This window comes from Hypanus sabinus, chromosome 13, assembly GCF_030144855.1.
Source record: "Hypanus sabinus isolate sHypSab1 chromosome 13, sHypSab1.hap1, whole genome shotgun sequence".
Taxonomy (NCBI): Eukaryota; Metazoa; Chordata; class Chondrichthyes; order Myliobatiformes; family Dasyatidae; genus Hypanus; species Hypanus sabinus.
The window spans coordinates 76164582-76192196 of NC_082718.1; the positions used below are offsets into that span (position 1 = coordinate 76164582).

General features: G+C 40.7%; 1 protein-coding gene and 1 long non-coding RNA gene across 2 annotated transcripts in view; one reads left to right on the forward strand and one right to left on the reverse strand.

Annotated features, from left to right (window-relative positions):
- Positions 1-16468, forward strand: part of LOC132403999 (uncharacterized) — a 50084-nt gene extending 33616 nt beyond the window's left edge. The window contains exons 2-3 of the long non-coding RNA XR_009515408.1: positions 9211-9363; positions 15004-16468. This is a non-coding gene — a long non-coding RNA (uncharacterized LOC132403999). The remainder of the gene's footprint in view (positions 1-9210; positions 9364-15003) is intronic.
- LOC132403998 (sodium-dependent serotonin transporter-like) overlaps positions 1859-27615 on the reverse strand; it is a 99291-nt gene continuing 73534 nt past the window's right edge. Inside the window, exons 11-13 of the mRNA XM_059987921.1 lie at positions 25389-25489; positions 8916-9083; positions 1859-4921 (exon numbers count right to left, since the gene is read on the reverse strand). Coding sequence (XP_059843904.1) covers positions 4841-4921; positions 8916-9083; positions 25389-25489 — 350 coding nt within the window. The 3' untranslated portion in view covers positions 1859-4840. The remainder of the gene's footprint in view (positions 4922-8915; positions 9084-25388; positions 25490-27615) is intronic.

A 27615-nucleotide genomic window follows, 5' to 3' on the forward strand; every position in this document is an offset into this window, starting at 1 on the left:
TGCCCTGCCCTGTGTCACAGTGTCAGACACGGGGGTTTCTGCCCTTCCCTGTGTCACAATATCAGACATGGGGGTGTCTGCCCTGTCCTGTGTCACAGTGTTAGACACGGGGGTATCTGCCCTGCACTGTGTCACATTGCCAGAGACGGGATGTCTTTTCTGCCTTATGTTACTATGTCAGACGTGGGGATGTCTGCTGATGATCTCACATTTGAAACTATGTTTAAAAGGCATGATACAATATTCACCAAGTCTCAGCATATATTTAGATATGGTTTGAAAAGCGGCAAGTAACAAACAGTCTGTGTGATTTTTATGAATGACCTGGATGAGGAAGTGGAGGGATAGGTTAGTAAATTTGCTGATGACACAAAGATTGGGGATGGTGTGGATATTCTGGAGCGCTGTCAGAGGTTACAGCGGGACATTGATAGGATGCAAAACTGGGCTGAGAAGTGGCAGATGAGGTTCAACCCAGATAAGTGTGAGGTGGTTCAGTTTGGTAGGTCAAATATGATGGCCAAATATAGTATTAATGTTAAGACTCTTGGCAGTGTGGAGGATCAGAGCGATTGTGTGGTCGAAGTCCATAGGACACTCAAAGCTGCTGCTCAGGTTGACTCCGTGGTTAAGAAGGCATACGGTGCATTGGCCTTCATCAATCATGGGATTGAGTTTAAGAGCCAAGAGGTAATGTTGCAGCTATATAGGACCCTGGTCAGACCTCACTTGGAGTACTGTGCTCAGGTCTGGTTGCCTCACTACAGGAAGGATGTGCAAGGGTGCAGAGGAGATTTACAAGGATGTTGCCTGGATTGGGGAGCATGCCTTATGAAAATAGGTTGAGTGAACACGGCCTTTTCTCCTTGGAGCATCGGAGGATGAGAGGTGACCTGATAGAGGTGTATAAGATGAGAGGCATTGATCGTGTGGATAGTCAGAGGCTTTTTCCCAGGGTAGAAATGGTTGCCACAAGAGGACACAGGTTTAAGGTGCTGGGGAGTAGGTACAGAGGAGATGTCAGGGTAAGTTTTTTTACGCAGAGTGGTCAGTGTGTGGAATGGGCAGCGGTGGTGGAGGTGGAAATGATAGGGTCTTTTAAGAGACTCCTGGTTGGCTACATGGAGCTTAGAAGAATAGTTATGGGAAAAGCCTCGGTAGTTCTAAGGTAGGGATATGTTCGGGACAGCTTTGTGGGCTGAAGAGCTTGTATTGTGCTGTAGGTTTTCTGTTTTTCTATGTTTCTATTCCACCAGCTGATGACAATCACCAAAATCAACCCCATCCTTGATTTTCAACACCATTTCTAGGTTCCCTACCATGAAGGTCTTTGGTGACCAGAAACATAACCACGTCTACAATGGCAGGCCATGTGTTTGAGGGTGTGGTGAAATATTGTCCACTCATCTGGGTGAACTCAAATCCAATGACACCCAAGAATCGAAACACCATTCAGGACAAAGCAATGTGCTTGATTGGTTTACCATACCCCATCAACCACCTTCCCTTCCACAACCTGGCTGTAGAATAACCTACAGTTATTCATCAAGGTTACTACTGTAGTACATCACAGTCCCCCAACCTCTACCAATGAGAGGAACAAGGAAGCAGGAATATGGAACAGAAATAGCAGCAGGATCCCTTTCAAGTAAAATATTATTCTAACTTAGAAATATAGAGGTACCTTAACTGGAAAGTCTGCAGAATTTAAGAAGTCAGTTTGCCAGCATTAGCTCAGTGAGTATTAGTGATGAGCAACAAGTAATGGCCAAATCCCATGTATCCAATTGAGAGGCTCACAGCTTTTTCACAAAATAATCTGAACCCACTTCAAATTTTGTCTATTGGAGACCTTTATAAAACATATTTATCAAAAACCACACTCAAGGCGGGTGTATTCAAATTACACTTTACATATAAAACACAAGGCTGGTGGAGGTTCACCTATATCTTACAATAGTGAGATATAACCAATTGTCACTACAATTTATTCTATACTTTGGAATGTTGACAACAAGGGGAATGATAAGGTTTAACCAGATACAATCTTCGAAGTTACAAACATTATATCTGTTATCTTACAAAATCGTAGTTAAAAATAATCACAACCTTCAATGTCTTTTTAAGAACTTATTTGCAAAAAAACAGCATCTTACTTGTGTTAGTCTGTACAAACATGCACAAATACAATGTTTTGAACTTCGTAACTGTTTAGAGACTTTAAAATCATAAAATAAGGTACTTTGAACTCATTCAAATCAACAAGTTATATTCAATATATCCTTATTCCCCTTATTATTTGGATGTATTTGCAGTGGTTGTTAAAATGGGACTTCATGCTCACGTAGAGATGAGCACAACTTTACAATACCGGTGACAGTTTGTACATTCTCCCTGTGACTGCATGGGTTTCCTCTGGGTGCTTCTGTTCCCTCACACAGTCCAAAGACCTACCATTTAATAGGTTAATTGGTCATTGTAACTTGTCCCATGATTAGATTAGGGTTAAATCGAGGTTGCTGGCCGGCATGGTTCAAAGGGCCAGGAGGGTCTGTTCCACGCTGTATCTCCGTAAATAAATAATAGGTCATTTGTAGATTAAATATTTTAACTTTTATTATTCCTTCTTTCAGAACTTCTATTGGGTTCATTGATGCAGCATCTTACCCAAGTAGCTGTGTTTCACATCCGAATCAAAACAGGAACAATTTGATAACTAATTTATTTGGGAGCAAAATGCAAGAAACAAATCCTGAGGTTGTCTGATGTAATATCATTGTCCAACCACCAGGTGACAGTACTGTACTTTAAACCCACATTTTGAGGGCACTTGGCTCAGCTGTGGGTTTGAACTTTGGGGTCTGACTTCAACTTGCATTTCAGATTTCTCGCTCAAGTTCTCTATGTGTGATTTGGGGTTAGGAAGGAATGAAAAAGGCGGAAGGAAAATATAAGGCAAAGGACGTGGAAAGGATGTTTCCAACAGTGGGAGAGTCTAGGACCAGAAGGCAGAGCCTCAAAATAAAAGAACCCCCCCCTTTAGAACAGAGGAATGTCTTTAGCCAAAGGACATAGAAAATAGAATAGTACAGAATAATGAAACTGGAATTTATATTTAAAGTGGGACTAATAGATTATTTGTCAAAGGTTACTGGGAAAAGGCAAGAGAATGGGGTTGAGAGAGAAAATAAATCAGCCATGATCGAATGCCGGTGGACTGAATAGCCAAATTTTGCTCCTATTTCTTATGATCTAAAAGGAATAAGGATTTAAGGTTGGTAGAAATTATAATAGAAAGAGCGAAATATCGTTGGGAGAATAGAACTCAGTCTAGAAACAGATCTTAGCTCCCGTTTTATTCAATACATTTCACACAATTCTTCTTGGAAACTTATCTTGGGGTTTTCTTGTGTGGGTGCGTTTATGTTTATAGTGTCAAAGCTTTCAGTCTCACGTGTCACTGTCAAGGGTGATTTGGTCTTCATTTGAGAACAAATTGTGTCCTTTGCTAAGGGCTAGTGAATAGCCCATGAAGAGGTGGTGAAGTTTGGATAGGGAAGAAGACTTCATCACCCTAGCTGAAATCAGTTAACCCACCACAGTTCAGGGATTGAACTTGGTATCTTCCTAGTTCCAATGGATCTATGTAACAAACTGAATGACTGAATCTTTTGAGAAGTTATCAGGGACACCCACCACCCAGGTCATCCTCATTTCTCACTGCTGCCATCAGGAAGAAGGTACAGGAGCCTCAAGACCCACACCACCAGGCTCAGGAACAGTTATTACTCCTCAACCATCAGGGTCTTGAACCAAAGGAGATAACTTCACTTGTCCCATTATTGAAATGTCCCTACAAACTTACTTTCAAGGACTTTTCATCTCATGTTCTCGATATTTATTGCTTATTTATTTATTATTATTTCTTCCTTTTAGTATTTGCACAGTTTTTTTGTCTTTGAACACTGGTTGAACATGGTTATTATTATATGGATTTATTGAGTAGGCCCACAAGGAAACTAATTCTCAGGATTGTATATGGTTACATACATGTACTTTTCTAATAAATTTACACTGAACATTAAACACATTTTGAATTACTTCACTATATGCATCTGACAGTTTGGATCTGCAAGAGGTTGTCTTCAGCTGACAACACCAAATCAATGGCCTCTGGTGCATTAATGTCAAATCTAAATATTGTCAACTGAATGACTTGTGTTGAATCCAAGTTATAAAGCATCTGTGAGCTTTACATTGATATTCAAAAATGAAACAAAGGAGAAAACACCAGCTGTCTGCTGAACTCACAGTCATCTGCCTTCCCTGCAAGCTCAGGACCAGTTCAGGCACTCCTTTCAGATAAACTGTTTACGAGGAAAAAACTTTAGTGTTATTTGTATTGGAAGGTTTTGTTACTAAAAGCACTTCTACAGTATAACGTGGTCTTTAAATTCTGTAATATTCAAATCTCTGTAGAGGAAGGATACTCTGATTTTAAAAAAGCTCAGATGGCAAAAGCAATCTTAAATTTTGAACACTTGGTTACAAGTGAAAATTTTTCATGACACTTTCAGTTGAAATAGCAAAATATTCTTTTTTGCACCACGAAAATAACAAAGGGACGAGGTGAAAGGTCATGCAGTGTGAATTACTGGTAATGCATTCTTTTCTGAACCTTCTCCAGATTTCCGCAATCCACTTTATACTTCTGTTCTTACCGGAACTGGAGCGTTAAATGTATTAACACTATTTTTCAAATCCCACAAGTCCTGTAATGGACTTTTAAACATTTCCATACAAATCCTAACACTAAACTTTGATATACGTGTACAGGGAATTATGGAATGGTATTCATGCAGAGGGAGTCAGGCTTCTGGTCTTTGACTGTCTTCTCTGGACGAATGCAGACTGCGAGGCGCTGTGTAGAGAAAAGAATATTTAACATGATAAAAGTGGTAAAGTATCTAGAAGGCTTGCTTCTTTAGGTTAATATTAGAACCTTGTACAGAACAATGGATCATACAGTGCAAGTAGCTGACATTGGTAATAGGGATAGAGTTTAAGTGGAATAAGTAATTTTGGAAACAGGAGTAAATCTAAAATAATTTCCCTGTGGGCTATGAAAGCCATGTTTTTGGCTTGAAAATCTTCTACAATCTAGGGCAGGGCTGGTTAACATTTTTAAGAGCATGTGCCTAAGTTGGCTATTCATTATGGTTCATTCATTATGTGCCGTGCCATGTTGTGTTGGTGATCATGGTCCTTCCATGACTGTGATTGTTCTTGGCAAATTTTTCTACAGAAGTGGTTTGCCATTGCCTTCTTCTGGGCAGTGTCTTCACAAGACGAATGATCCCAGCCGGTATCAATACTCTTCAGAGATTGTCTGCCTGGTGTCAGGTATTGCATAACCAGCACCACCTGTCCTTACAACCATCCGCCATCTGCCCGATGACCCTGATCGGGGGAAGGCTAAGCAGGTGCTTCACCTTGCCCAAGGGTGACCTGCAGGCCAGTGGAGGGAAGGAGCACCTAGCATTTCCTTTGGGCCAGATGTATCTCCACCCGACCACCCTAAAACTCCACTCATGTAGCAATGTAGTTTTGAACAGAGATTATAATTGATCAATGAATTAGTGACAATAATTATGGACTTTAAGGAAAAAAGATGTTTTCATTGTTTACTATTAATAAAAGTATATCAGAGACAGATTGAAATAAATGAGCCATTTAAGAAGGTCTGTTAAAAATTATTAATATTAATCTTTTTTAAATAAGTGTAAAATCATTTCTACATAGTATTGTCATCATGTGAGTTGGGGTGGAGATTTGTCTGTACCCAAGGGGATATAAAGTGTTCTTTCCCTCCACTAATGTGCAGGTCACCCCTGGGCAAGGTGTAGCACCTGCTTTGCCCCCATCCCCTCCCCACCGATCAGGGTCACATGAAGCCATGGGAGCCGGTGGTGGATGGTCGTATGAGCAGCTGGTGCAGATCACAAGTCCTGGTTATGTGACCACTGACGCCAGACAGACAATCTCTGAAGAGTATTGATAATGGCTGGGTTCACCCATCTTGTAAAGACACTGACCAGAAGAAGGCAATGGCAAACCACTTCTGTAGAAAAATTTGCCAAGAACAATCATGTTCATGGAAAGACCATGATCACCTACGTCATACAACACGGCACATAACGAATGAATGATTTGTTATTGTTACTGTTTACTGTCCAAATACTGATGTGTACACCAGGTCTGTGAGGATTTCAAAACATATCATCCAAGGTCATGTATTCTTGTAAACATCTAGCTGCTGCCTAGGCAGCGTGAAGCATTTCCTGCAAAAGCATCTCACTCTTGGGTTCTACAAAATCACTCACTGCTTCATCTGGCAGTAAAGGCAATCATTATGTATCTTTTAATTATAATAGGGGGTTTAAAGAACTGAGGGCAACACTACATGCCATGTGCCAACAAAATGTGTGCACATTGGGCACATATTCCATAGGATATTTGTGTACATTTCTAATAGGAAAAGCTTGTGTGCAATAGAATAGAGTGAGGGGTAGAGTTTAAAGGTGGGGGGGGGGCTGAGAGAGAGAAGCACAAGGTGATAAGGTGAATCTGGAAGTGAAGTGAAGAGCTGGGAAGTTGATTGGTGAAAGAGATACAGAGCTGGAGAAGGGGAGTCTGATAGAAGAGGACAGAGGGCCATGGAAGAAAGAAAAGGGGTTGGAGCACCAGAGCATGGCAATAGACAGACAAGGGATAAAACGAGAGAGGGAAATGGGAATGGGGAATGGTGAAGGGGGGCATTACCGGAAGTTTGAGAAATCGATGTTCATGCCATCAGGTTGGAGGCTACCCAGATGGAATATAAGGTGTTGCTCCTCCAACCTGAGTGTGGCCTCAGTAGAGAAGGACTGACATGTCAGAATGGGAGTGGGAAGTGGAGTTAAAATGGGTGGCCTCTGGAAAATACTGCTTGTTTTGGTGGACAGAGCGTAGGTGCTCAGCAAAGCGGTCTCCCAATCTACTTTGGGTCTCACCAACATACAACAGGATACACCAGGAGCACTAGACACAGTGTATGACCCCAATAGACTCACAGGTGAAGTGTCACTTCATCTGGAAGGACTGTTTGGGGCCCTGAATGGTAGTGAGGGAGGAGGTTCAAAGATAAGTGCCAGGAGGGAGATCAGTGAGTGGGGAGGGACAAATGGACAAGGGAATCACATAGGGAGCGATCCCTGTGGACAGCAGTAAGTTGGCAGGAGAGGTAAGACATGTTTGGTTGTCGGATCCCGTTGGAGATGGTGGAAGTTACAGAGAACTATGTGCTGGACACGGAGGCTGCTGGGATGGTAGGTGAGGACAAGAGGAACCCTATCCCTGGTGTGGTGGAGGGAGGCTGGGGTGAGGGCTGATGTGCGCAAAGTGAAAGAAATGCAGTTGAGGGCAGCATTGATGGTGGAGGAAGGGAAGCCCCCTTTTTTTTGAAGGAGAACAGCTGGAATGAAAAGCCTCATCCTGAGAGCAGATGTGGTGGAGACGGAGGAATTGAGAGAATGGGATGGCATTTTTACAAGTGGTAGGTTGGAAAATGGTATAGTCCAGGTAGCTGTGAGAGTCAGTTGGTTTATAATAGACATGAGTAGATAAGCCATCTCCAGAGACAGAGAGATCAAGAAAGGGGAGGGAGGTGTCAGAAATGGACCAGGTAAATTTGAGGGCAGGATGAAAGTTGGAGGCACAGTTGATGAAGTCGACGAGTTCAGCATGGGTACAGGAAGCAGCACCAATGCGGTCATCAATGTAATGAAGGAAAAGTAGGGGAAACTTTAAATTTTGTTTATTTATGAAGTATAGGAGCTTAAATCAAATAAATATCTTACTTTAACATATATGATGTATTTCATATACAGAGACGTTTTAAGTTACTCAAATGGGAAAAATAGTGGAAATTCTGATCAGCTTCTACAGTCTGCACATTGCATTGTAAATATTATATACATTGTATTACACATATTCTATATACATACTATTTCCTCTGCAGTAGAGCAGAGAATATACTTGATTGAAAATCCTCGCACTAATAAAGAGCACAGAAGCAGTATGAGTAACTTGTGGATTTATGAATGATTGACTCTAAGGTTAGTTAGGTTGGCTTGAGTGCACCAGATAAGACCAATCAAAGAAAGTTCAATGATGTTCAGATCCGGGGGGGGGGGGGGGGGAGAGAAAGGAACATAGAAGACAGCATAAGAAGTCTCAGTTTTATCAATCTGAACAAGGTGAACTTGGAGTTTGTGCATCTTGCTCACTTTGAGAGAACGGTGATAAGAACTTTCAGGAGCTTGTTGTTGAAAGAATACAGAGAAAATTGACAACAATGTTTCTGGGTCTAGGTGTCCTGAGCTATAAGGAAAGATCAAATAGAATTGGACTTTATTCCTTGGAATGTAGAAGATTGAGAGGAGATTTGATAGAGCGATACAAAATTATGAATTATAGGTGAGTAAATGCAGGCAGGCTTCTTCCACTGAGGTTGGGTAGGAGTACAACTAGAGGTCATGAGATAAGGGTGAAAGGTGAAAAGTTTAAGGGAAGCATGAGGTTAAAATGCTTTATGCAGAGGGTCATGAGAGTGTGGAACGAGCTACCAGTGCAAGTGGTGCATGTGAGCTCAATTTCAATGTTTAAGAGATGTTTGGATAAGCACATGGATGGTAGGTGTATGGAGGACTAATGTCCTGATAGAGGTCAATGGGAGTTTAAATGGCTCAGTATGGACTAGATGGGCGGAAGGGCCAGTTTCTGTGCTGTACTTTTCTATGATCCTATGACTATATTTGCCTCAGTATAAAGAGAGAGCAGCAAGTGAGTTAGAAGCTTATGTTTGATATTCTTACCTGCTTAAGAGATCCTGGTGTCCACACCAGTTTATACACCATGTATATTGGTATCCATATAAAGGATGAAGCTCCAATCAGATAACCCACTGTTATACTCCAGTTCGGATAATCATAGCCAAATAGACTGAGAGGGGGCTGGTACACAATTGAGCTCACTGTGATGAACTGAAATCAGATAGAAAATGGATGTGGTAGATCCAGATTATATCAATAAATACATGTCAATAGCAAGGTGCTTAGGGTTTTCTTGTTTTACTGCTTTATAGATCTTTTTAAGCAACTTCTCTTTCAGACAAAGAACATCATCTGCTGTTCCTAACCTGCCAGCAATTGCTCTTTCAAATGGACTCTCCTGTGGCGTGACCCCTTGTGGATATATTGGAGTTGGACGCTGGACAATAAATACTGGAGTGGAGTTAAAGCTTTACTTGCTGCTCAAAATGAGGTAATGCATGGATGAGTTCCCTACCTGAACTTCTCTAACATTGAATTTATGTATAAAACTGACCACCATGTACGAGTAATGCATCATAACCTTGCTATTACTGCCTAGCTGTCTAGAATGATTTTTGAACAGTCTGGTGTGATCTGCTGTCTCATCTTTCCCTCAAATCTGTGCGGAGTTGCTGACCATTTTCTTGATTTTTTTGAGACTTTGATTATAAACAATACTATAGTTGACTTAGAAAATCAATTTAATAGGAAGCACATCAATAACTTAAATATGAAAAAAAAGAAATTTGATTTTCAAAATTGTTTATTCATTCTCTGTGAGGTTTTGCATGTGTCTCCAAGCCCAGTATCCATACCCTGGTTTCTGACTTTGCAATAAATAGATCCTTCAGAAAGGTGGAAAGAAAGGGTTTTCTTCCTTTATAGGAAGTACAGTGCATCCCTGTTAATTGTGACACCTCCAGGACCAGAACACTTGGCCCAATTGACTCTCTGTCCCAATTAGCTGAAGTTTCATGAAAGTAATTTAAAAACTAAAAAAAGGCAAACTACCATTTAACTGAGTAACAAGTTATGTATTTAAATAAAATACGAAACAAATTAGAATACTATTGACACTACTACAAAACTATAAAAGTATATATTAGTTCCTAATATAGTTATTGACGGAGGAATTCAGTGTATGTTGCCGTGTTGACTGTAAAATGAACAAAATCAGTGCAAACACCTTGTGTAGATAATGGACTGCCTTCGTACAATGCTATCAATGATTGCGTCCTCCAAATCTTCATTTTCATTTTAACATTCAAGATGATTTTTGATACCTTCAAATTCTTTGTAGTTCGCAACCTGTTGAAGTAGTGAAATTGTTTTCATTTTCACTCCCAGCAGTGTCTAGCATCTCCATGACTTAAGTTTCCAAGTTTGAATGCTTGAAACCACAGTGAGCAAAACAGTTGTGGAAAACTGTTTTTTCTCGCCAACTATCAGTGTCAAAAATCACTGACTTTTGAACACAAGCACATGCAATTGACACTGTTTAATAACTGTTTGCTCTGGACAGTGTCATATCTAACAAGCCACACAAGTCTGACGCTAGTTAGAAACTGTTCCGCAACAGTTTTCTGCCCCAATTAAGCGGCACAGTGTCCCAAATAAACAAAGTGAATCTGGGCTATTTTCCCAATAAACTTTTGTTCTTTAAGAGTTGGCCCAAACAAGCAGCTGTCCTGATTAACCAATGGCCCAATTAACCAGAATCCTGTATATACACACAGACATACAGTGCCTAAAGAAAGTATTCACCACCCTTGGAAGTTTTCACATTTTATTGTTTTACACCATTAAATCACAGAGGATTTAATTTGGCTTTTTTGACACTGATCAACAGAAAAAGACATTTTCATGTCAAAAGTAAAAACAGATCTTTACAAAGTGATCTAAATTAATTACAAATATAAAACACAAAATAATTGATTGCATAATTTGCCCTCGTCAAGTCAATATTTAGTAGATGCACCTTTGGCAGCAATTAAAGCCTTGAGTCTGTGTGGATAAGTCTCTATCAGCTTTGTACATCTGGACACTGCAATTTTCCCCCATTCTTCTTTACAAAGATGCCCAACCTCTGTCAGATTGCATGGGGATCATGAGTGAACAGCCCTTTTCAAGTCCAGCCACAAATTCTCAAATGGATTGAGGTCTGGACTTGGCCACTCCTGGACATTAACTTTGTTGTTTTTAAGCCATTCCTGTGTAGCTTTGGCTTTATGCTTGGGGTTATTGTCTTGCTGGAAAACAAGTCTTCTCCCAAGTCACAGTTCTCTTGCAGACTGCATTAGGTTTTCCTTCAGAATTCCCTGTATTTTGCTCCATTCATTTTACCCTCTACCTTCACAAGCCTTCCAGGACCTGCTGCAGTGAAGCATCCCCACAGCGTGATGCAGCCACCATGCTTCACGGTAAGGATGGTGTGTTTTTGATGATGTGCAGTGTTTGGCTTATGCCAAATATAGCATTTAGTCTGATAGCCAAAAAGCTCAATTTTTGTTTTATCAGATCAAAGAACCTTCTTCCAGCTGACTTCAGAGTTTCCCACGCAAACTCTAGCTGAGATTTCATGTGAGTTCTTTTCATGTGGCTTTCTCTTTGCCACTCTCCCATAAAGCTGTGGTTGGTGAAGCACCGGGCAACAGTTATTGTATGTGCAGTCTCTCCCATGTCAGCCGATGAATCTTGCAACTCCTCCAGAGTTGTCATAGGTCTCTTGGTGGCCTCCTCAGTAGTCTACTTGCACGGTCACTCAGTTCTTGAGGACGACCAGATCTAGGCAGATCTACAGCCGTGACATATTCTTTCCATTTCTTGATGATTGACAAGGGATATTCAGTGACTTGGAAATTTCTTGTATCCATCTCCTGACTTGTGCTTTTCAATAACCTTTTTATGGAGTTGCCTGGAGTGCTCTTTTGTCTTCATGGTGCAGTTTTGGCCAGGATACTAACTCACCAGCAGCTGGACCTTCCAAATACAGGTGTATTTTTACTACAATCAATTGAAACACCTCAACTGCACACAGGTCTCCTTTGAACTAATTACGTGACTTCCAAAACCAATTGGCTGCACCAGTAATGATATGGTATCATCATTTTAAAGGTGGGGATGGATACTTATGCAATCAATTATTTTGTGTTTTATATTTGTAACTAATTTAGATCACTTTGTAGAGATCTGTTTTCACTTTGACACGAAAAAGTCTTTTTCTGTTGATCAGTGTCGAAAAAGCTAAATTAAATCGACTGTGATTCAATGTATTGTAATTTATTGTAAAACAATAAAACATAAAAACTTCCGGGGGGTTGATGCTTTTTTTTATAGGCACTGTATATAATATAATAGTGGTTTCTAGTAATTATGTATCTGCAGTATATACCTGGACCTGGTTTAGAGGGCATGTGCAGTCATGAGAGGCTGGATAAACTTGGGTTGTTTACTTTGGGGCGGTGGAGGCTGAGGGGAGATCTGACAGTGGTTCATAAGATTATGAGAGGCAGGATAGAGTAGACAGGGAAAATCTGCTTCCCAGGGTAAAAATGTCTAATACCAGACAGCAGGCATTAAAGATTCAAAGGGGATATTATGGGTAAGTATTTTTACTCAGAGAGAGGTGGATGCCTGATATGGTGGTAGAAGCAAATACATTAGAGACTTTTTAAGAGACATTGAGATAGGCACGTGAATGTGAGGAAGATGGAGGGATATGGGCATTGTGCAGGTAGGAGGGATTAGTACTGGGGGGGGGTTTGATTCACTTTTAAACTGGTTTGGCACAACTTTGTGGGCTGAAGGGCCTGTTCCTGTGCTGTATTATTTATGTTTGTAACGCCCTGGGAAAGGTTTCACTGCTGATGTTATGGTTTCTCTGTAGCAGGGTTGTGACTAGAGATAACAGGGGCTTTGGAATGTGTGCCGTCGTGAGGAGCATGTTTTTCTTTCTTGCGTGCCCGAGAGCGAGGAATTCGCGGGCTTTTGTTGGCGGAAGATGGAGAGAGAAGATGCCGGAATGGAGAAATTGTAGACCACAGGACTGAGTGGATGAGAATGGGGTTGAGAGTTGGGGGGAAATCGATGAAGAATGAACAGACAGGAAAACCGTGAGCTCCAACGTGCACTTTAGACTGATTCATTAAAATGGGTCTTTTTTTGCTTCCTTTACTAACCCAATAGATAAAGAATTATAAAGCTAAATTGTTTGATTGCGTATTGTGTACGGTTTGTTATTTCGTGGTGCTGATTTGTAACGGGAAAACATCACGCAGCATCCACACAAACGAGATTTCACAAGTTTGGCGGGCGAGTGAGGGTCTTCCCCTCTAACGCCACCAGCCAACCCTAGGGTTACGTGTTAAATTACCAGGCTTTAAACAGCAGGGCCATGTTTTGTGCCTACATTGTAACAATTTAATAATGATACTGACTGAAACCTACAACCTGTAGTATTGGCTTTTCAAATAAGATTCTCTCTTGACTTAATATACTGTAACCTTAGATATTTAAAATTGGTAATAGCCCAAAGTACTGGAGGAGAAAATGAACAGTCAACATTTCGAGTGAAGACCCTTCATCATGAGTCCTGTAACATTAATTGTTCATTTTCATCAATAGGTGATGCCTGACCCGCTAAATTCCTCCAGCATATTGAGCGTCACTCCAGATTTCCAGAATCCGCAGTTCTCTTGTATCTCTAGGATAAAACTATATTGATGGACCTTGCTGTTATAATTTGTAACTCCAAAACACAAAACTAATTGAAAGCTAATCACAAAGTCAGGAATGCATGTCTAGTTTCATTCTTACTTCTAACAAGACACACATGTATAATGTGGTGTTGTGCTGTCTTATGCCATTCACATACTATTAATTATAACCCATAATGAATTATTTAAACAAAATGCTTAATCAAACAATATATTTACAATATTATTAAAACATTAAATACACAACACTCCTCCCTACAAACTCCAACTCAATATAGAATGCATCTCAATTCAAATATGTAAGATATTGTTTTTTTACTAGTGCGCGCGTGTGTGTACACACAAATACACACAGATACACATGCACACGTGTGCACACACTACATAATACAATGATTATATACAAATATCCACAGCATGGTAAATTTTACATTGTCCCATTCAGGCTTAAAGATTTAATCACTGTGGAGGATTTCTTACTTTTGTGTGGTTATGCCTTGCTTGATGGAGGGGGTGGGGTCACTGCTTGGCAGATGAGACTCATGGCTGTGAAACAACCTCAGGTTCTGGGGCCTCCTCCATGGTGGTTGCAGGAATTGACTCTGGGACTGCAGGACATGGTTCTGACAGCAATGGACACCTTTCTTCTTTGACACTTGACTCTGCTCTCCTTAACTGATTGACGTGTCATTTCCAGATGACAGTAAATCCAATCTCCATTGTGTAGGATAGTGGTCTAGTTCTGTCTTTAATCTTTCCAAGTACCTCCTTTTGATCATCCCTCTGTAGTCCCTGCTTGTCCAGCAGTGAAACATTAAACCTCCTTGTTTGAAGAGCCTTCAACTTGTCTCAGCTGTTTGTCCTTCGTACTCCTTCTGAGATTGGGTTTGAGGAGATCCAAGCGTGAGCGCAAGGGACAACCCAGTGTGGTGAACTACATACACCTGTCTGGACACGCCCCCTCCCCCCCGCTGACTGCTCCTGTGGCTCCTCCCACTGACCGTGGCTCCTCCCACAGACCCCGGTATAAAGGCGATTGGGGCCTGAGCCCTGCCTCTCAGTCTCCAGGATGTAGCATGGTGGTCAATTGCTGCTTGTTCTTTCTTCCAGTCAATAAAAGCCGATATCTCGCCTCACGTCTCCAAGAGTTATTGATGGTGCATCACCCAGGAACATTGTAGTTGGTGAGTTGTTGGTTGTGGAGTGTGCTGCACCGCGGTGGAATTGGTGAGCTTCTGACTTAGCATTAGTGTAGTGTGTTCTGCTGACATTGTTCAGAATGCATTCTTTGGGCTTCGGACAAATCTCTCCACCAAGCCTTTTGTAGCTGGGTGGTACGGTGCAGATGTAATAGGTCTTATTCCATTCATTTTCAGGAATGACTGAAACTGTCCCACAACAAACTGTGATCCATTGTCACTGATGAAGAGTTCTGGAACACCAGTCCTTGAGAAGAGGCTTCTCAACACATCAACAGTGTGCCGAGTTTTGGTGGAGGCTGTTGGGAACACTTCTGGCCACTTTGTAGCTGCATCCACTACCACCAGGAAACTTGTGTCCATGAATGGCCCAGCAAAATCTACATGAATCATCTGCCAGGATAATGCAGGCCATTTCCAGGGATGAAGTGGCATTGCTCTTGGCATCTTCTGCATATGTTGGCATCTCAAACAGTGCATGGCAAGCTACTCAATCTGCTGATCTATGCCAGGCCACCAGACAAAGCTTCAAATCAATGCTTTCATTTTGACTATGGCATGTAGCTCCTCCAACACTTTATCTCTCAGCCTGGATGGTACAACAACTCCCAATCCCCTCATGAGGCAACATCTGTCAATCACCCTGGGCTGGTAAAAATGGGGGAACTGGAGTTTCTGCTGCTCATTCCAGCCATTTTAGGTGGCCATCTACACCTGAGACAGTGGGATCATTTCTGGTTTCTCTTTGGATCATCTCTGCCATTACAGGAAGATTTTCGATTTGCATTTAGGAGAATAATTCAAGAGGGGTGTCCTCTATAAATTTTCAGGTATTTCCTTTTCCAGGGGTAAACATGACAGTACATCAGCATTTCCATGATTAGTCCTATTGAATTTGATCTTGTAATGGTGTCCTCTAAGCAACAGAAACTGTGTCTGTATTCATGCTGCTGCTGTTAATGGAAAACCCTTCTGTGGATTGAAAATGAATACCAGTATTTGATGATTAGTAATGAGGGTAACCTCTCTCTCATATAGGTATTGGTTGAAATGTTTTATACCCCAAACCAGACTCAAGGCCTCTTCGTCAATTTGTGCATGTTCTCTCCGTAGCAGTAAGGGAACATGATGCAAAGACAATGGGGAGTTCACTTCCATCACTCATAACACTTGGCATGACTGCACCTATACCATAAGCTGAGGTGTCAGAGGCAAGCTTCACTGGATGATGTCGATCATAACGTGTGAGCACGGTGTCTGACATCATTGCTTCCTTTGCACCCAATCTGTAGTAATGAGTTCAAGGGGTTGATCACAGTCGTCAGGTATGTCAAGAGCCTACTATGGTAATGGACAGATCCTAAAAAGAACCACAACCCATGACTGAACCTTTGACCTGGGGCTTCCAGCACTGCTTGAATTTTCTCAGCACACTTGTGTAATTCTTGTGCGTTAATGGTGTGACCACAATAAGTGATGTTTAGTTTAAATAAATCGCATTTGTTGCATCATGCTCATAATCATTTTAACACTGCCTTTATATTTTGGAGAGATCATCCTTACCGGGTATTGCTAAGTGTCTGAGCAACCTTGCAGCACTTGGTCTGTAGCTTTCTGCCAGAGTGCGGGTGCAGATGCTGCTCCAAGAATAAACCGATTATTGCAATAAAGTTCTTAATGAATGTTTAAGGTGAGAAGCAATCTCCTTTTGTAGGTAAGCCTTGGCGAAGTTAATTTTGCTGAAGTGTTTCCTTCCAGAAGGTTTTGCAAAGATATTCCCCATCCTGGACAGAGGGTGTTGATCTACTTTCAGTACTGGGTTGATCATGACCTTAAAATTACTATAGATCATGACAGAAATTATCTTTGCATGTGTCCTACCTTATTGCAGTTTCTGCTAGTTAACCTTTAAACTTGCATTGGTCTAGGATACATGAACCCCCGCCACAACATAAATTACCAGGCTTGGCAAACCTCCATCTAGAAGCTGCAATTTTGCTCATGCTCACTTTCATTCCTGAACACAATTCAATTGCATCCCTGGTTGCTGTTTCCATCGATACAACAATTTCAACTGCTCTTTTAAATGTGAGTGTGCTTCAATGTGCAGCCGTCTTTGAATGCTTTCTAGCAAGATTCCACGAACTAAACAATCTCTCAGTGCATCACTAGGACCATCGCTGAACTGACAATGCTTAGACAATCCCTCAAATTCAGCCACATATGCTGAAATGGACTCTCCTTTCCATTAGATATAGGAGCAGAATTGGGCTATTTGGCCAATCAAGTCTGCTCTGCTGTTTCATCATGGCTGAAAAAGCGCCATTCTCCTGCCTTCTCCCCATATCCCTGACTAATCAAGAATCTATCAAACTCTGCCTTAAATATACCCAATGACTTGGCCTCTGCAGCCCCCTGTGGCAGCAAATTCCACAGATTCACCACTGTCTGGCTAAATAAATTTCTCCTCATCACTCTAAAAGGATGTCCTTCTGTTCTGAAGTTGTGTCCTCTAGTCTTAGACTCTCCCAATATAGGAAGCATCCTCTCCACCTCCTCTCTGTTGAGGCCTTTCAACATTCAATAGGTTTCAATGAGGTCACCAATCTTATGACTTCCAGTGAGTAGAGCCCCAGAGCCATCAAATGCTCTTCATATGCAAGCTTTGCAATCCCAGAATTATTTTTGTGAACGTCCTTTGAACCCTCTCCAATGTTAGCACATCCTTTCTTAGACAAGGGGCCTAAAACTGCTCACAATACTCCAAATGAAGCCTCACCAGTGCCTTATAAATCCCCAACATTACATCCTTGTTTTTATATTTAGTACTCTCAAAATGAATGCTAACATTGTATTTGCCTTCCTCATCACAGATTCAACTGCAAATTGACCTTTAGGTATCCCTGCAGAAGGACTCCCAAGTCCCTTTGCACCTCATATTTTTGAATTTTCTCTCAATTTAGAAAATAGTCTACCCTTTCATTTCTTTTACCAAAGTGCATGACCCTACTTATGACACTGTATTCCATTTGACACTTCCTTGCCCATTCTTTGGGCAATCAGCCACTGTTTTATACATGCTAGTATCTTTCCTGTAATTCCATTGTCTCTTAATTTGTTAAGCAGGCTCATGCAAGGTACCTTGTCAAAAGACTCCTGAAAATCCAAGTACACAACATCCACTGATTCTCCTTTGTCCATCCTACCTACTATTTCTACAAAGAATTCCAACAGATTTGTCAGACAAGATTTTCCCTGAAGGAAACAATGCTGACTTTGGCCTATTTTATCATGTGTCTCCAAGTACTATGCAACCACATCCTTAAAAATTGACTCCAACACCTGCCCAACTATTGAGGTCAGATTAGCTGGCCTATAGTTTCCTTTATTCTGCCTCTCTCCCTTCTTGACATTTATAATTTTCCATCCCATCTATACTATCCTATGGTGTTAACAGTCACATACTAACTGATGGTGATTTCAACATTGCAATCGATAGGATGGATAGATTTGTTAACCAGTCATAAAGCTTCCGTAGTCAATTTTCCATTCCTCCAGAACTATGCCAGAATCAGATGGTTCTTGAAAGATCATTACTAATACCTCTACAATTTCTTCAGCCACTTTTTCCAGAACCCTGGAGTGTACACCAGCTAGCCCAGGTGACTTATCTACCTTTAGACCTTTCAGTCTCCCAAGAACCTTTTCCCTAGAAATGGCAACTTCACACACTTCTGCCCTGATACTCTCGAACTTCGGGCATGCTGCTTGTCTCTTCCACAGTGAACACTAATGCAAAATACTTATTCAGTTCATCTTCCATTTCCTTGTCCCCTATTACTGCCTCTCCAGCATAATTTTCCAGTGGCCAATATTTGTTTTTGCCTCTCTTTTACATTTCATGTATCTAAAAAAAAACTTTTGGTATCCTCTTTAATATTATTGGCTAGCTACCTTTGCATTCTATCTTTTCCTTCTTAATTACTTTTTTTTGTTGCCTTCTGTTGGTTTATACAAGCTTTCTAATACTCTAGCTTCCCACTATTTTTTGCTGTATTATATGATCTCTCTTTGGCTTTTACATTGGCTTTAACTTCTCTTGTTAGCCATAGTTGTGTCCTCCTGCCTTTAGGATACTTCTTCCTCTTTGGGATATATATATCCTGCCCCTTCCAGATTGCTCCAGAAATTCCAGCCATTGCTGCTCTGCTGTCTTTTCGTTTGATTCCGCTCATGAAACCTAAAGTGCTCTCCAATCAACAATGATTTGGGTTCTAAGTGTTCCCGCATTAATAATACAATATCAGCAAAGCACAGTTCAGCTGGTTTGGTTGGAGCAGTTAAACTTCTAAGCAAACTGTATAGACTTCCACTCAATGCACTTGGCAGAACTGGCACTTGCTTCTCATTGGCTATTTCATTTGCTTCAAAATACCACTCAGTATACAATAACCTGATATTGCTTGTGCAGTTCAATTCATCTATTTTTCAATGTAGCCAGCCGTTTTTGCTTTTTTTAAGTTTATGATTATCATCAGTCAGTACTCACCATTTATGAACCTGTGAATTCAGCAATTTCCTGCCTTTTTTTAAAAAGCTCAAATGCCTCACTGCATTTAAAAAAAATTTCAACGTCTCACTGCGCTTCAACAGGTAGGTAGTTGTCTCAGGTTCATTTTAAACTTCGTCATCACCACAGTTATGTTTGGTAACTCCTAATCATAAAACTAATTGAAACACAGCCGGGAATACATGTCTAGTTTTGTTTTTACTTCTAGTGCGATGCGCATGTTTAACTGTATAACTGTGGCGTGATACCGTATGTCATTCACATACTATTAGATAAAAATGAATTCTTTAAACAAAGAATGCTTAATCAAACATATTTACAATATTACTGAAATATTAAATACACAACAGTTGCTGAGTGTAAGTTGACAAATTTTTGATGCTTTTTATACCAAAACTTTTTCCACAATATTTTCCTGCAGCCATCCACTTGAAACCTTTTTGTATGCTTTTGCAACTTTCAGAGAAAATGCAGAACACATCCAGATAAGGTGGCAAGAGACAGCATTCCATTGCACGTACTGAGTTTAGCTTTCATTTTTGAATACGAATGGAACAACATGTTGCCCCAGCAGTCTAAATTATCAACTTCAGAATGCATTACGTAACTATGTAGTATATCAAAATGAATTGATAAGATATTCACATCATTGTGGATGCTGAAGGAGAAGATTATTATACAAGAGACTGAAATGGGATATGTGTGCACTACTGATATCAGAAACCTATGGCACTCTGTCAAGTCTTAACAAGCTGGAAGTTTTACTTAATGCTGTTTATTTATTAATGTAGAGTTACAGTTCAGTAACAGACCCTTTCAGGGTGGTATGGGCTTGTCAGGCTGTCAAAGAAGCCTGTGCTGCCCAATTATATTAATCTTAATTACACCATGCAACCAATTAACTTACTAACCTATCCACCTTTGAGATTTGGGGAGAAACCAGTGCACCCGGAGGAAATCTGTGTGGTCACGGGGAGGAAGTACAAACTCCTCACAGATAGCAGTGGGAATTGAACCTGGGTCATTTGCACTGTAAAGTGTTATGCTAACCACTATGCTACCGTGCCATCCCATGCAGAAATTATAAGATAATATGAACCTAAAGTTGTTAAAAATTGTTGAAAGCTATTTATTGGGTTCAACAGCCAAAAGCAGGATGAGGCAATTAATTAATGTATTGTTTAATTAAGGAACTTGATCTTGCTTGGCTATTTTGGTGCCTTTTGAGATTGTACCTAATGAAAATAGTTTGTGTGGGATTTGATGATCAAGAAAATCAGTTAATGCTGTTAAGCATTCAGAAGGAGACATCCAAACTGGTTTGTAAAATTGCTGTCTGAGAATTCCACTAAATTTCACCCACCTCAAACAACTAGTATAGTTGTGGTTGACACGTCGGAGCCAAAGGGAAGTGTAGGATTATGGAACTATGATTAAGACTAAAACTATGACTGGTTGCAGTTCGGTCAGTTGCTATTGTCGTAATAGCCACCACTCACCAGATCCTTCAGTTTGCTACAGCCCAAGGTATCTATTGCTAAGGGGAAGGTTACATTTCAACAGCCTGCAAATCCAAGGAACCAAAGCAGTTTCAGTGACAATTTTGAACAATAGAGAGGAAGATGTCATAGTTTTGAAGCCCATTCAGACAATGAGGAAATGGGAAATTGATGCCTCTAACATTAATGGCAGCAAAGAGACAAGCCAGCGTATTCACATACAAATTAATGTTGGTGTAAACAGCTTGAGAATGAGTTATGAGATTCAGCCTGATATCATCATCACTCTGAAAACCTGTTCTACAATCACTAGGGTAAATGGAGGACATGAAAATAGTTCAACTTTAATGAGAATGGAAGTGTGTCTGTGCAACTACGTATCACCTAAATAAAGGCACGCATGCAGAGATAGCTTTCAGAGAGAACAGATGAAAGCGCATGTGTAGACGACAGATCATTGCACAGCGGTAAGTTCTCAGTCCATAATTAGTGCTAAGGGGAGTCATTGCTCCAAAAGAAATAGATCCATGCATTACACTTCATGCTCCTTTAGATTAATGTAACATAAAATTGTATATGTAACAAAACTATTTCCCTTTAACAACCCATATTCAAGTAAATGTGCTTTCACAATAACAGTCTGTAACTAAATTCTATTTCCTAAAGATTCAGTCTTTTGAGTTTTTTTGTTTTTGTCTTTTTGTTTCTTTCAGAATCAGTGGAGTGGCATCAGGTTTGGCAAGTGTCTTGTGAAAGACAACTTCCTCTGTTGGGTCACTCCTTGGTTCTCTTAGTATTTCAGAATTTATTACCAGCAACTGGCCCACCAATGCGGTGTGGAACACCTCTGCTGGGTGACAGTATGAAGACTTCTTCTTCAGTTGCCAACAGCGGAAGACATGAAAAGCCATCAGCATTGTTTTTTTTACAGGATTTTGTGCAAAGTAAATTGTAGTTACCCTGCTGACTAGCATTGTTGTTTTGTTTGGTTCCCTTGAGCTCTATGTCACAAGAATGGGCTCCTAGGTAAGGTGCTCAATGTTGCAACCATGTAGCAGTCATCACTGCAATAAAAATGGACACAAAGGGCTGGGGGCCTGTCACTGGAGTAATTTTTTGTCCATGGAGGTAATGGTGGAACTTGTTTATTCCCTATATAAGGGCCTCTCGGTCGGTCTGTGCGTAGTTGCATTCTGCGCTCATTAGTGATCTTGAAGCAAATGCAATCAGATGGTCAGATCCATCTTCCATTGTGTGTGACAAAATGGTTCCATTGCCATAAGAGGACACATTGCATGCCAGTCTGGTGGACAGAGACGGATCATAATGGGTGAGCAATTCATCGGATGTTATTGGTCCCTTTGTTTCCTTGAATGCTCTTTCACATCTTTCTGTCCATTCCCACTTTGCTCCTGTCTGTAACAGTCATTGAATGGATGAAGCACTGTAGCAATGCTTGGGAGAAACCGATGGTACTAGTTTACAAGACCCTAGTATGACCTGAGTTGCGACACATTTTCTGGTTTGGGCGCCTGTGGCACTGCTTCAGTCTTCCTTTGTGACTTATGTAAGCCATGCTTTCATAACATCTCCTATTATGATATTTCATTCTTGAAAAACTCATTTCTCTCTTTGCAAGCAGACCATACTCACTCAGCCTGATAAGCACTTTACCAAGTTTCTGGAGGTGCTCTTCATCGTTCTTGCCAGTCACGATGATGTCATCAGGGTAACATTGTGTTCCTGGGATATCTTGGGGCACTTGGTCCATTGCTCTTTGCCAAATTGCTGGAGCTAATGTGACACCAAAAACGAGATGATTATACTGGAACAATCCTTTGTGAGTATTGATTGTGAGGAACTTCCTGCTTGACGACTCAATCTCCATTTACAGATAGACTTGTGGCAAATCAATCTTTGAAAACCTCTCCCTGCATGCCAAAGATGCAAAAATGTCTTCTGTTTGTGGCAGGGGATACTGCAGAGTGTGCAGCACTGGGATGATGTTCACCTTGAAATCCACACAAATGAGAACGACTCTGGCCTACTCTTTCTTGATCCCTGGGACATTGGACAAGGCCCAATTATTCCACTCAGCCTTGGAGAGAATGCCAGATGCCTCCAGGCTCTGCAGTTTAGTATCCACTTTAGGATGTAGTGCGTAAGGCACTGGGTGCACTTTCTGGAATTTTAGTTGCTGTTTCATCCAGTTCAGTTCTGGCCTTCATGCCTTTGAGTTTACCAATCCACTTCTCAAACACCTTCTCATTCGTATTAAGGAGCTGTGATAGTCTTTGGTTAGTGACTGCAGTTTAGGCTGCAGTTGCCTGTTGATGACACAGTGAGAGCTTTGATCGTTTGTCAGTCCAGTTGGATTTTTCTTAACCATTCATGTCCAATAAGTGTTGGCCCTTCACATTCCAACACATAAAGTTCTAACTGCTGTGTTTTGCCTCTGCACATCACATTCACTTTCAGTTTTCTTTTCGGAGACACTTTTTTACCTGTGTAGGTCTTTAGGATCTCCGATGTCTTATAGTAGCTTAGAAAACAGTCTGTTGTAGTCAGCCTCTGAAATTATAGACAAAGTTGACCCTGTATCCAGGTCCATTTTCAGTTTTGCACCAGACACTTCCATGGTGATCCAGATGATTTTGTGATCTGCTTCAGTTATACTGTACAGCTCAAGGCATGACAGCTCACCTTTGTCAGGCTCTGTGTTACCTGATTCTGTCACTTTATGCATTTGATTAGTTTTGTGTTTGAAACTTTTCACTCTGTGTGGTTTTCCTTTTCTGGTTGTGCTTTTTAATCTGACGAACACTCTCTCTATGTGGCCTTGCAGTCACACTTTCTACAAACTTTTTCTTTGAACCAACAGTCATTTGCATCATGGGAGAATTTGCCACATTAATAACTTTTTTGGCTTTTTACACCATTCAGGGACATTCTGTGCATTTCACATTCTAAACTCTTGCTGTAGTTCTACTGCATCCTTTGCTGCAGCCTCTAACGACATTGCAATAGTTAATACCTGTTCTAAGGTTAGGTCTCTTTCTGACAGTAGCCTCTTTTGGGTGCTTTGAATATGCATGGCACACACAAGCCTGCCCCTCAATGTATCAGAAAGTCCATCTCTAAGGTCACAGTACTGGGAAAGTTTGTTCAGTTATGCAATGTATTCAGAAACGCTTTCATCCTTTGACTGGTTCCTTTTGTGAAATCAAAATCTCTCAGCTATTTTTAGTGGTTTTGAGCTCAAGTGATTTTGTAAAATTGCAACAACTTCATTGAACATCTTGCTTGTTGGTTTTTCAGGAGTTGCGTAAAAGCCTGTACATTTTAGCACCTATTAAACTAAGAAGCGTAGAGGCTTTCTTTTCCTCATCGACATCACCTGTCTTACAATACAGCTCAACACTCTCAATATGTGGCTCCCAGTCCTCATCAGCGCAATCAAATTCATCAACTTTTCCAACTAAGGCCAATGTCACATTACTTTAACTTTGCTAGTCGTGTGACTCTCATTGTGTACCATGCACTATTACTCACACACCCCTTTGTTCGTGTGTGTGTGTTGGCCATACTGTGGCCAACACACTGTTTAACTCCATACTGTTAACACTCCATACTGTTCAACTCTTTTCTCTCACCGTCTCTCTCCCTTCCTCTGAATTCTGTGATCCCACAAATGTCAGCGCAGTTGGTGATATCCCCTGACATTCAGGTTCATACTCATCACCAGTTTGTTGTGTCTGTGCATCTACAATACAAATAAAGGCACACACACGGAGGTGACTTTAACTGGTGTATTCACATTGCAGCGGAAGAGAACAGATCAACGCACACGCGTAGACAACTGATCTTTGCGCATAAGTAAGTTATCAGTCCATAATCAGTGCTAAGGGGGGGGGGGGGGTCTAAAAGAAACAGATGCATACGTTACAGGAATGACTGAGGTAACCCAAGTTTAGATTGAAAGACCATTCACAGAGTTGGAAGTTCAAAGTTACATTTTGTAATATTATTAGAAAGGTAATTTGTTGGGAGACAGTTTCACCAAGTAACAGAGTACAGTGTACACATTTGCATCAGACCAGATGCAAAGCCAATGGATTTCAAACCTAAATCAGTCAGACCAGATCGTAGTTGTTGGAATTACCTGCATCCGTGGATGCAAAAGTATAATCAATGTTTTGGGCCAAGCATCAGCATCTGTCTTGACCTGAAATGCTAACTAACCCTTTTCCTCCATGGAGCCCTCCTGACCACTGAGTTCCTCCCGAAATTTGCATTTTACTTCAAACCAGTCCTTGGGGCCAAGTTGGAAAGGAACTGGACAGTCTGGAACATCACAGTGAAAACCATCAAGAATTGAATGATTCATGTCAATAGCATGTCAGCAATACAGTAGGGGAATTGCCCTTAATAGGAAACAAAGGGACACTTTCTTGTGATATACAAACCAGTCTGACAACAGCATTGCTACTCACAGCAAGAAAGGCAGGGCTAATGCCCACCCAACAAACTCTCCAGAACAGCCCTGGAGCAAATCCCAACATTGTCCGGATGTCATTGCAGAATTGCTGGACTCCTGGAAGTAAATCAAGGAGAAAGAGTTGTAATTACAAGAACAAGAGAGAATAAAATATTCACAGAGCTTCTGGGCAATGGTGATGTGCAATTTGAAACAGCATCAATGAACTAAATATATACTTAAGTTTTGTACATTTGTTTCAGGGTAGGGGTAGAAATGGGTCTGAATCTTGCAATATTACATGGCATAGATGTATGGGAAAATCAGAGTAATCTCACTTTAACATGTAATGGGCATATTCATATCACTTGTCATGAATTTCTGCCCTGTATTAATATTAATCTAAAACCATTTTTTAAGATTATACTTTCTCCTTTATATTTTCCATAGCTCAAATACTTGGTGGAATCAAGCCAACAATATCTTTTGGTGCTTTATATTTGTGGCCAACCTTCATGAGGTCAATTGAAATGAATTTTTTGTTGTACAAACGAAGAGCATCTAACACAGCACAGAATGGTGATCAAAAAGAAACAGAGGAACTAGACTTTAATTACTTGTGGAAGTATAATTATACATTTGAAACAATTTTTAGAGTATTGTTTTCATTTTTTTCAAAATTTCATTTTGTGGTTCATGATAATAGTTGAAAAATTAATTAAAGTTCTATTTTCTGCTCTTCCTCTCTCATGGTTAATTGCCTCTCATTATTTCTCTCTCCCCTTCCCCCTCTCCCTCCCTGCTTCCCCTTCTTCCTCCCTCTCCCTCTCTCCCATTGAATGATTCTGTCCTCACTCAGACAATATAAATCAAGGCAATAGAAACTGATGTACAATGAGGCCAATTGGATGTAAAATAGGCACACACTAACAGGTTTAGTGGTAGGACAATAAGATTGGTGTCAGATCACAAGAGAGGGAATTTGTTGAGTGCCTACCAGGTGGCCTTTTAGAGCAGCTTGTGTACAAGCCTACTAAGGGAAAGTTTATTCTTAGATTAGGTGCTGTGTATTAACCCAAATTTTATTATTCAGCTTAATGTAAAGGAACCCTTAGGAGGCAGTGATCATAACATGATTAAATACATACTGCAGTTTGAGAGGGAGAAACACAAGTCACATGTATCAATATTGCAATGGAATAAAGGGAATTACAGAGGCATGAGAGAGGACTTGCCCAGGTGGATTGGAGGAGGATACTGGCAGGGATGATGGCAGAGCAGAGGTGGCTGAAATTCCTGGAGATAGTTCACAAGGCACAGGATAGATTGGTGCCCCAGAAGTAGTTACTCTCAAATGGCTGGGCTAGACAACTGTGGCTGATAAGGGAAGTTGAGGACTGTGCAAAAGCCAAGGAAAAGGCATATAAGATAGCAAAAGTGAGTGGGAAGTTGGATGATTGGGAAGCTTTTAAAATCCAACAAAGGTAACTAAAAGCCCTAGAAGAAGGGAAAAGATTAAATTCGAGGGCAAACTAGTCAATAATATAATCTGTTATATAAAGGATAAAAGGGAGGCATGAGTTGATATTGGACCACTGGAAAATGGTGCTGGTGAGGTAGTAATGGGGGACAAAGAAATAGCAGGTGAACTTAATAAGTACTTTGCTTCTGTCTTTACTGTGGAAGACACTAGCTGTATGCCAGAGGTCTGTGACTGTCAGGAAGCAGGAGAGGGTTCCATTGCCAATACAAAGGAAAAAGTGTTATACAAACTCAAAGGTGTTAAGCTGGACAAGTCACCCAGATCAGGTGGACTACATCCCAGCATCCTGAAAGGTTGCTGAAGACATAATTGGTCATGATCTTTCAAGAATCACTTGATTCTGGCATGGTCTCAGAGGACTGGAAGATTGCAAATGTCACCCCATTCTTTAAGAAGGGAAGAAGGCAAAAGAAAGAACATTATAGGTCAGTTAATCTAACCTCAGAGCCTGGGAAATTACTGGAGTCCATTATTAAAGATGAGGTTTCAGGGTACTTGGAGACCAATGATAAAATAAGTCAAAGTCAGCATGGTTTCTGTAAAGGGAAATCTTGCCTGAAAAATCTGTTAGAACTCTTCAAGCAAGTAACAAGCAGGGTGGACAAACAAGAGGTAGTGGATGTCATTTACTTAGATTTTCAGAAGGCATTTGATAAGGTGCCTCACATGAGGATGCTTAACCAGATAAATCCTATGGTGT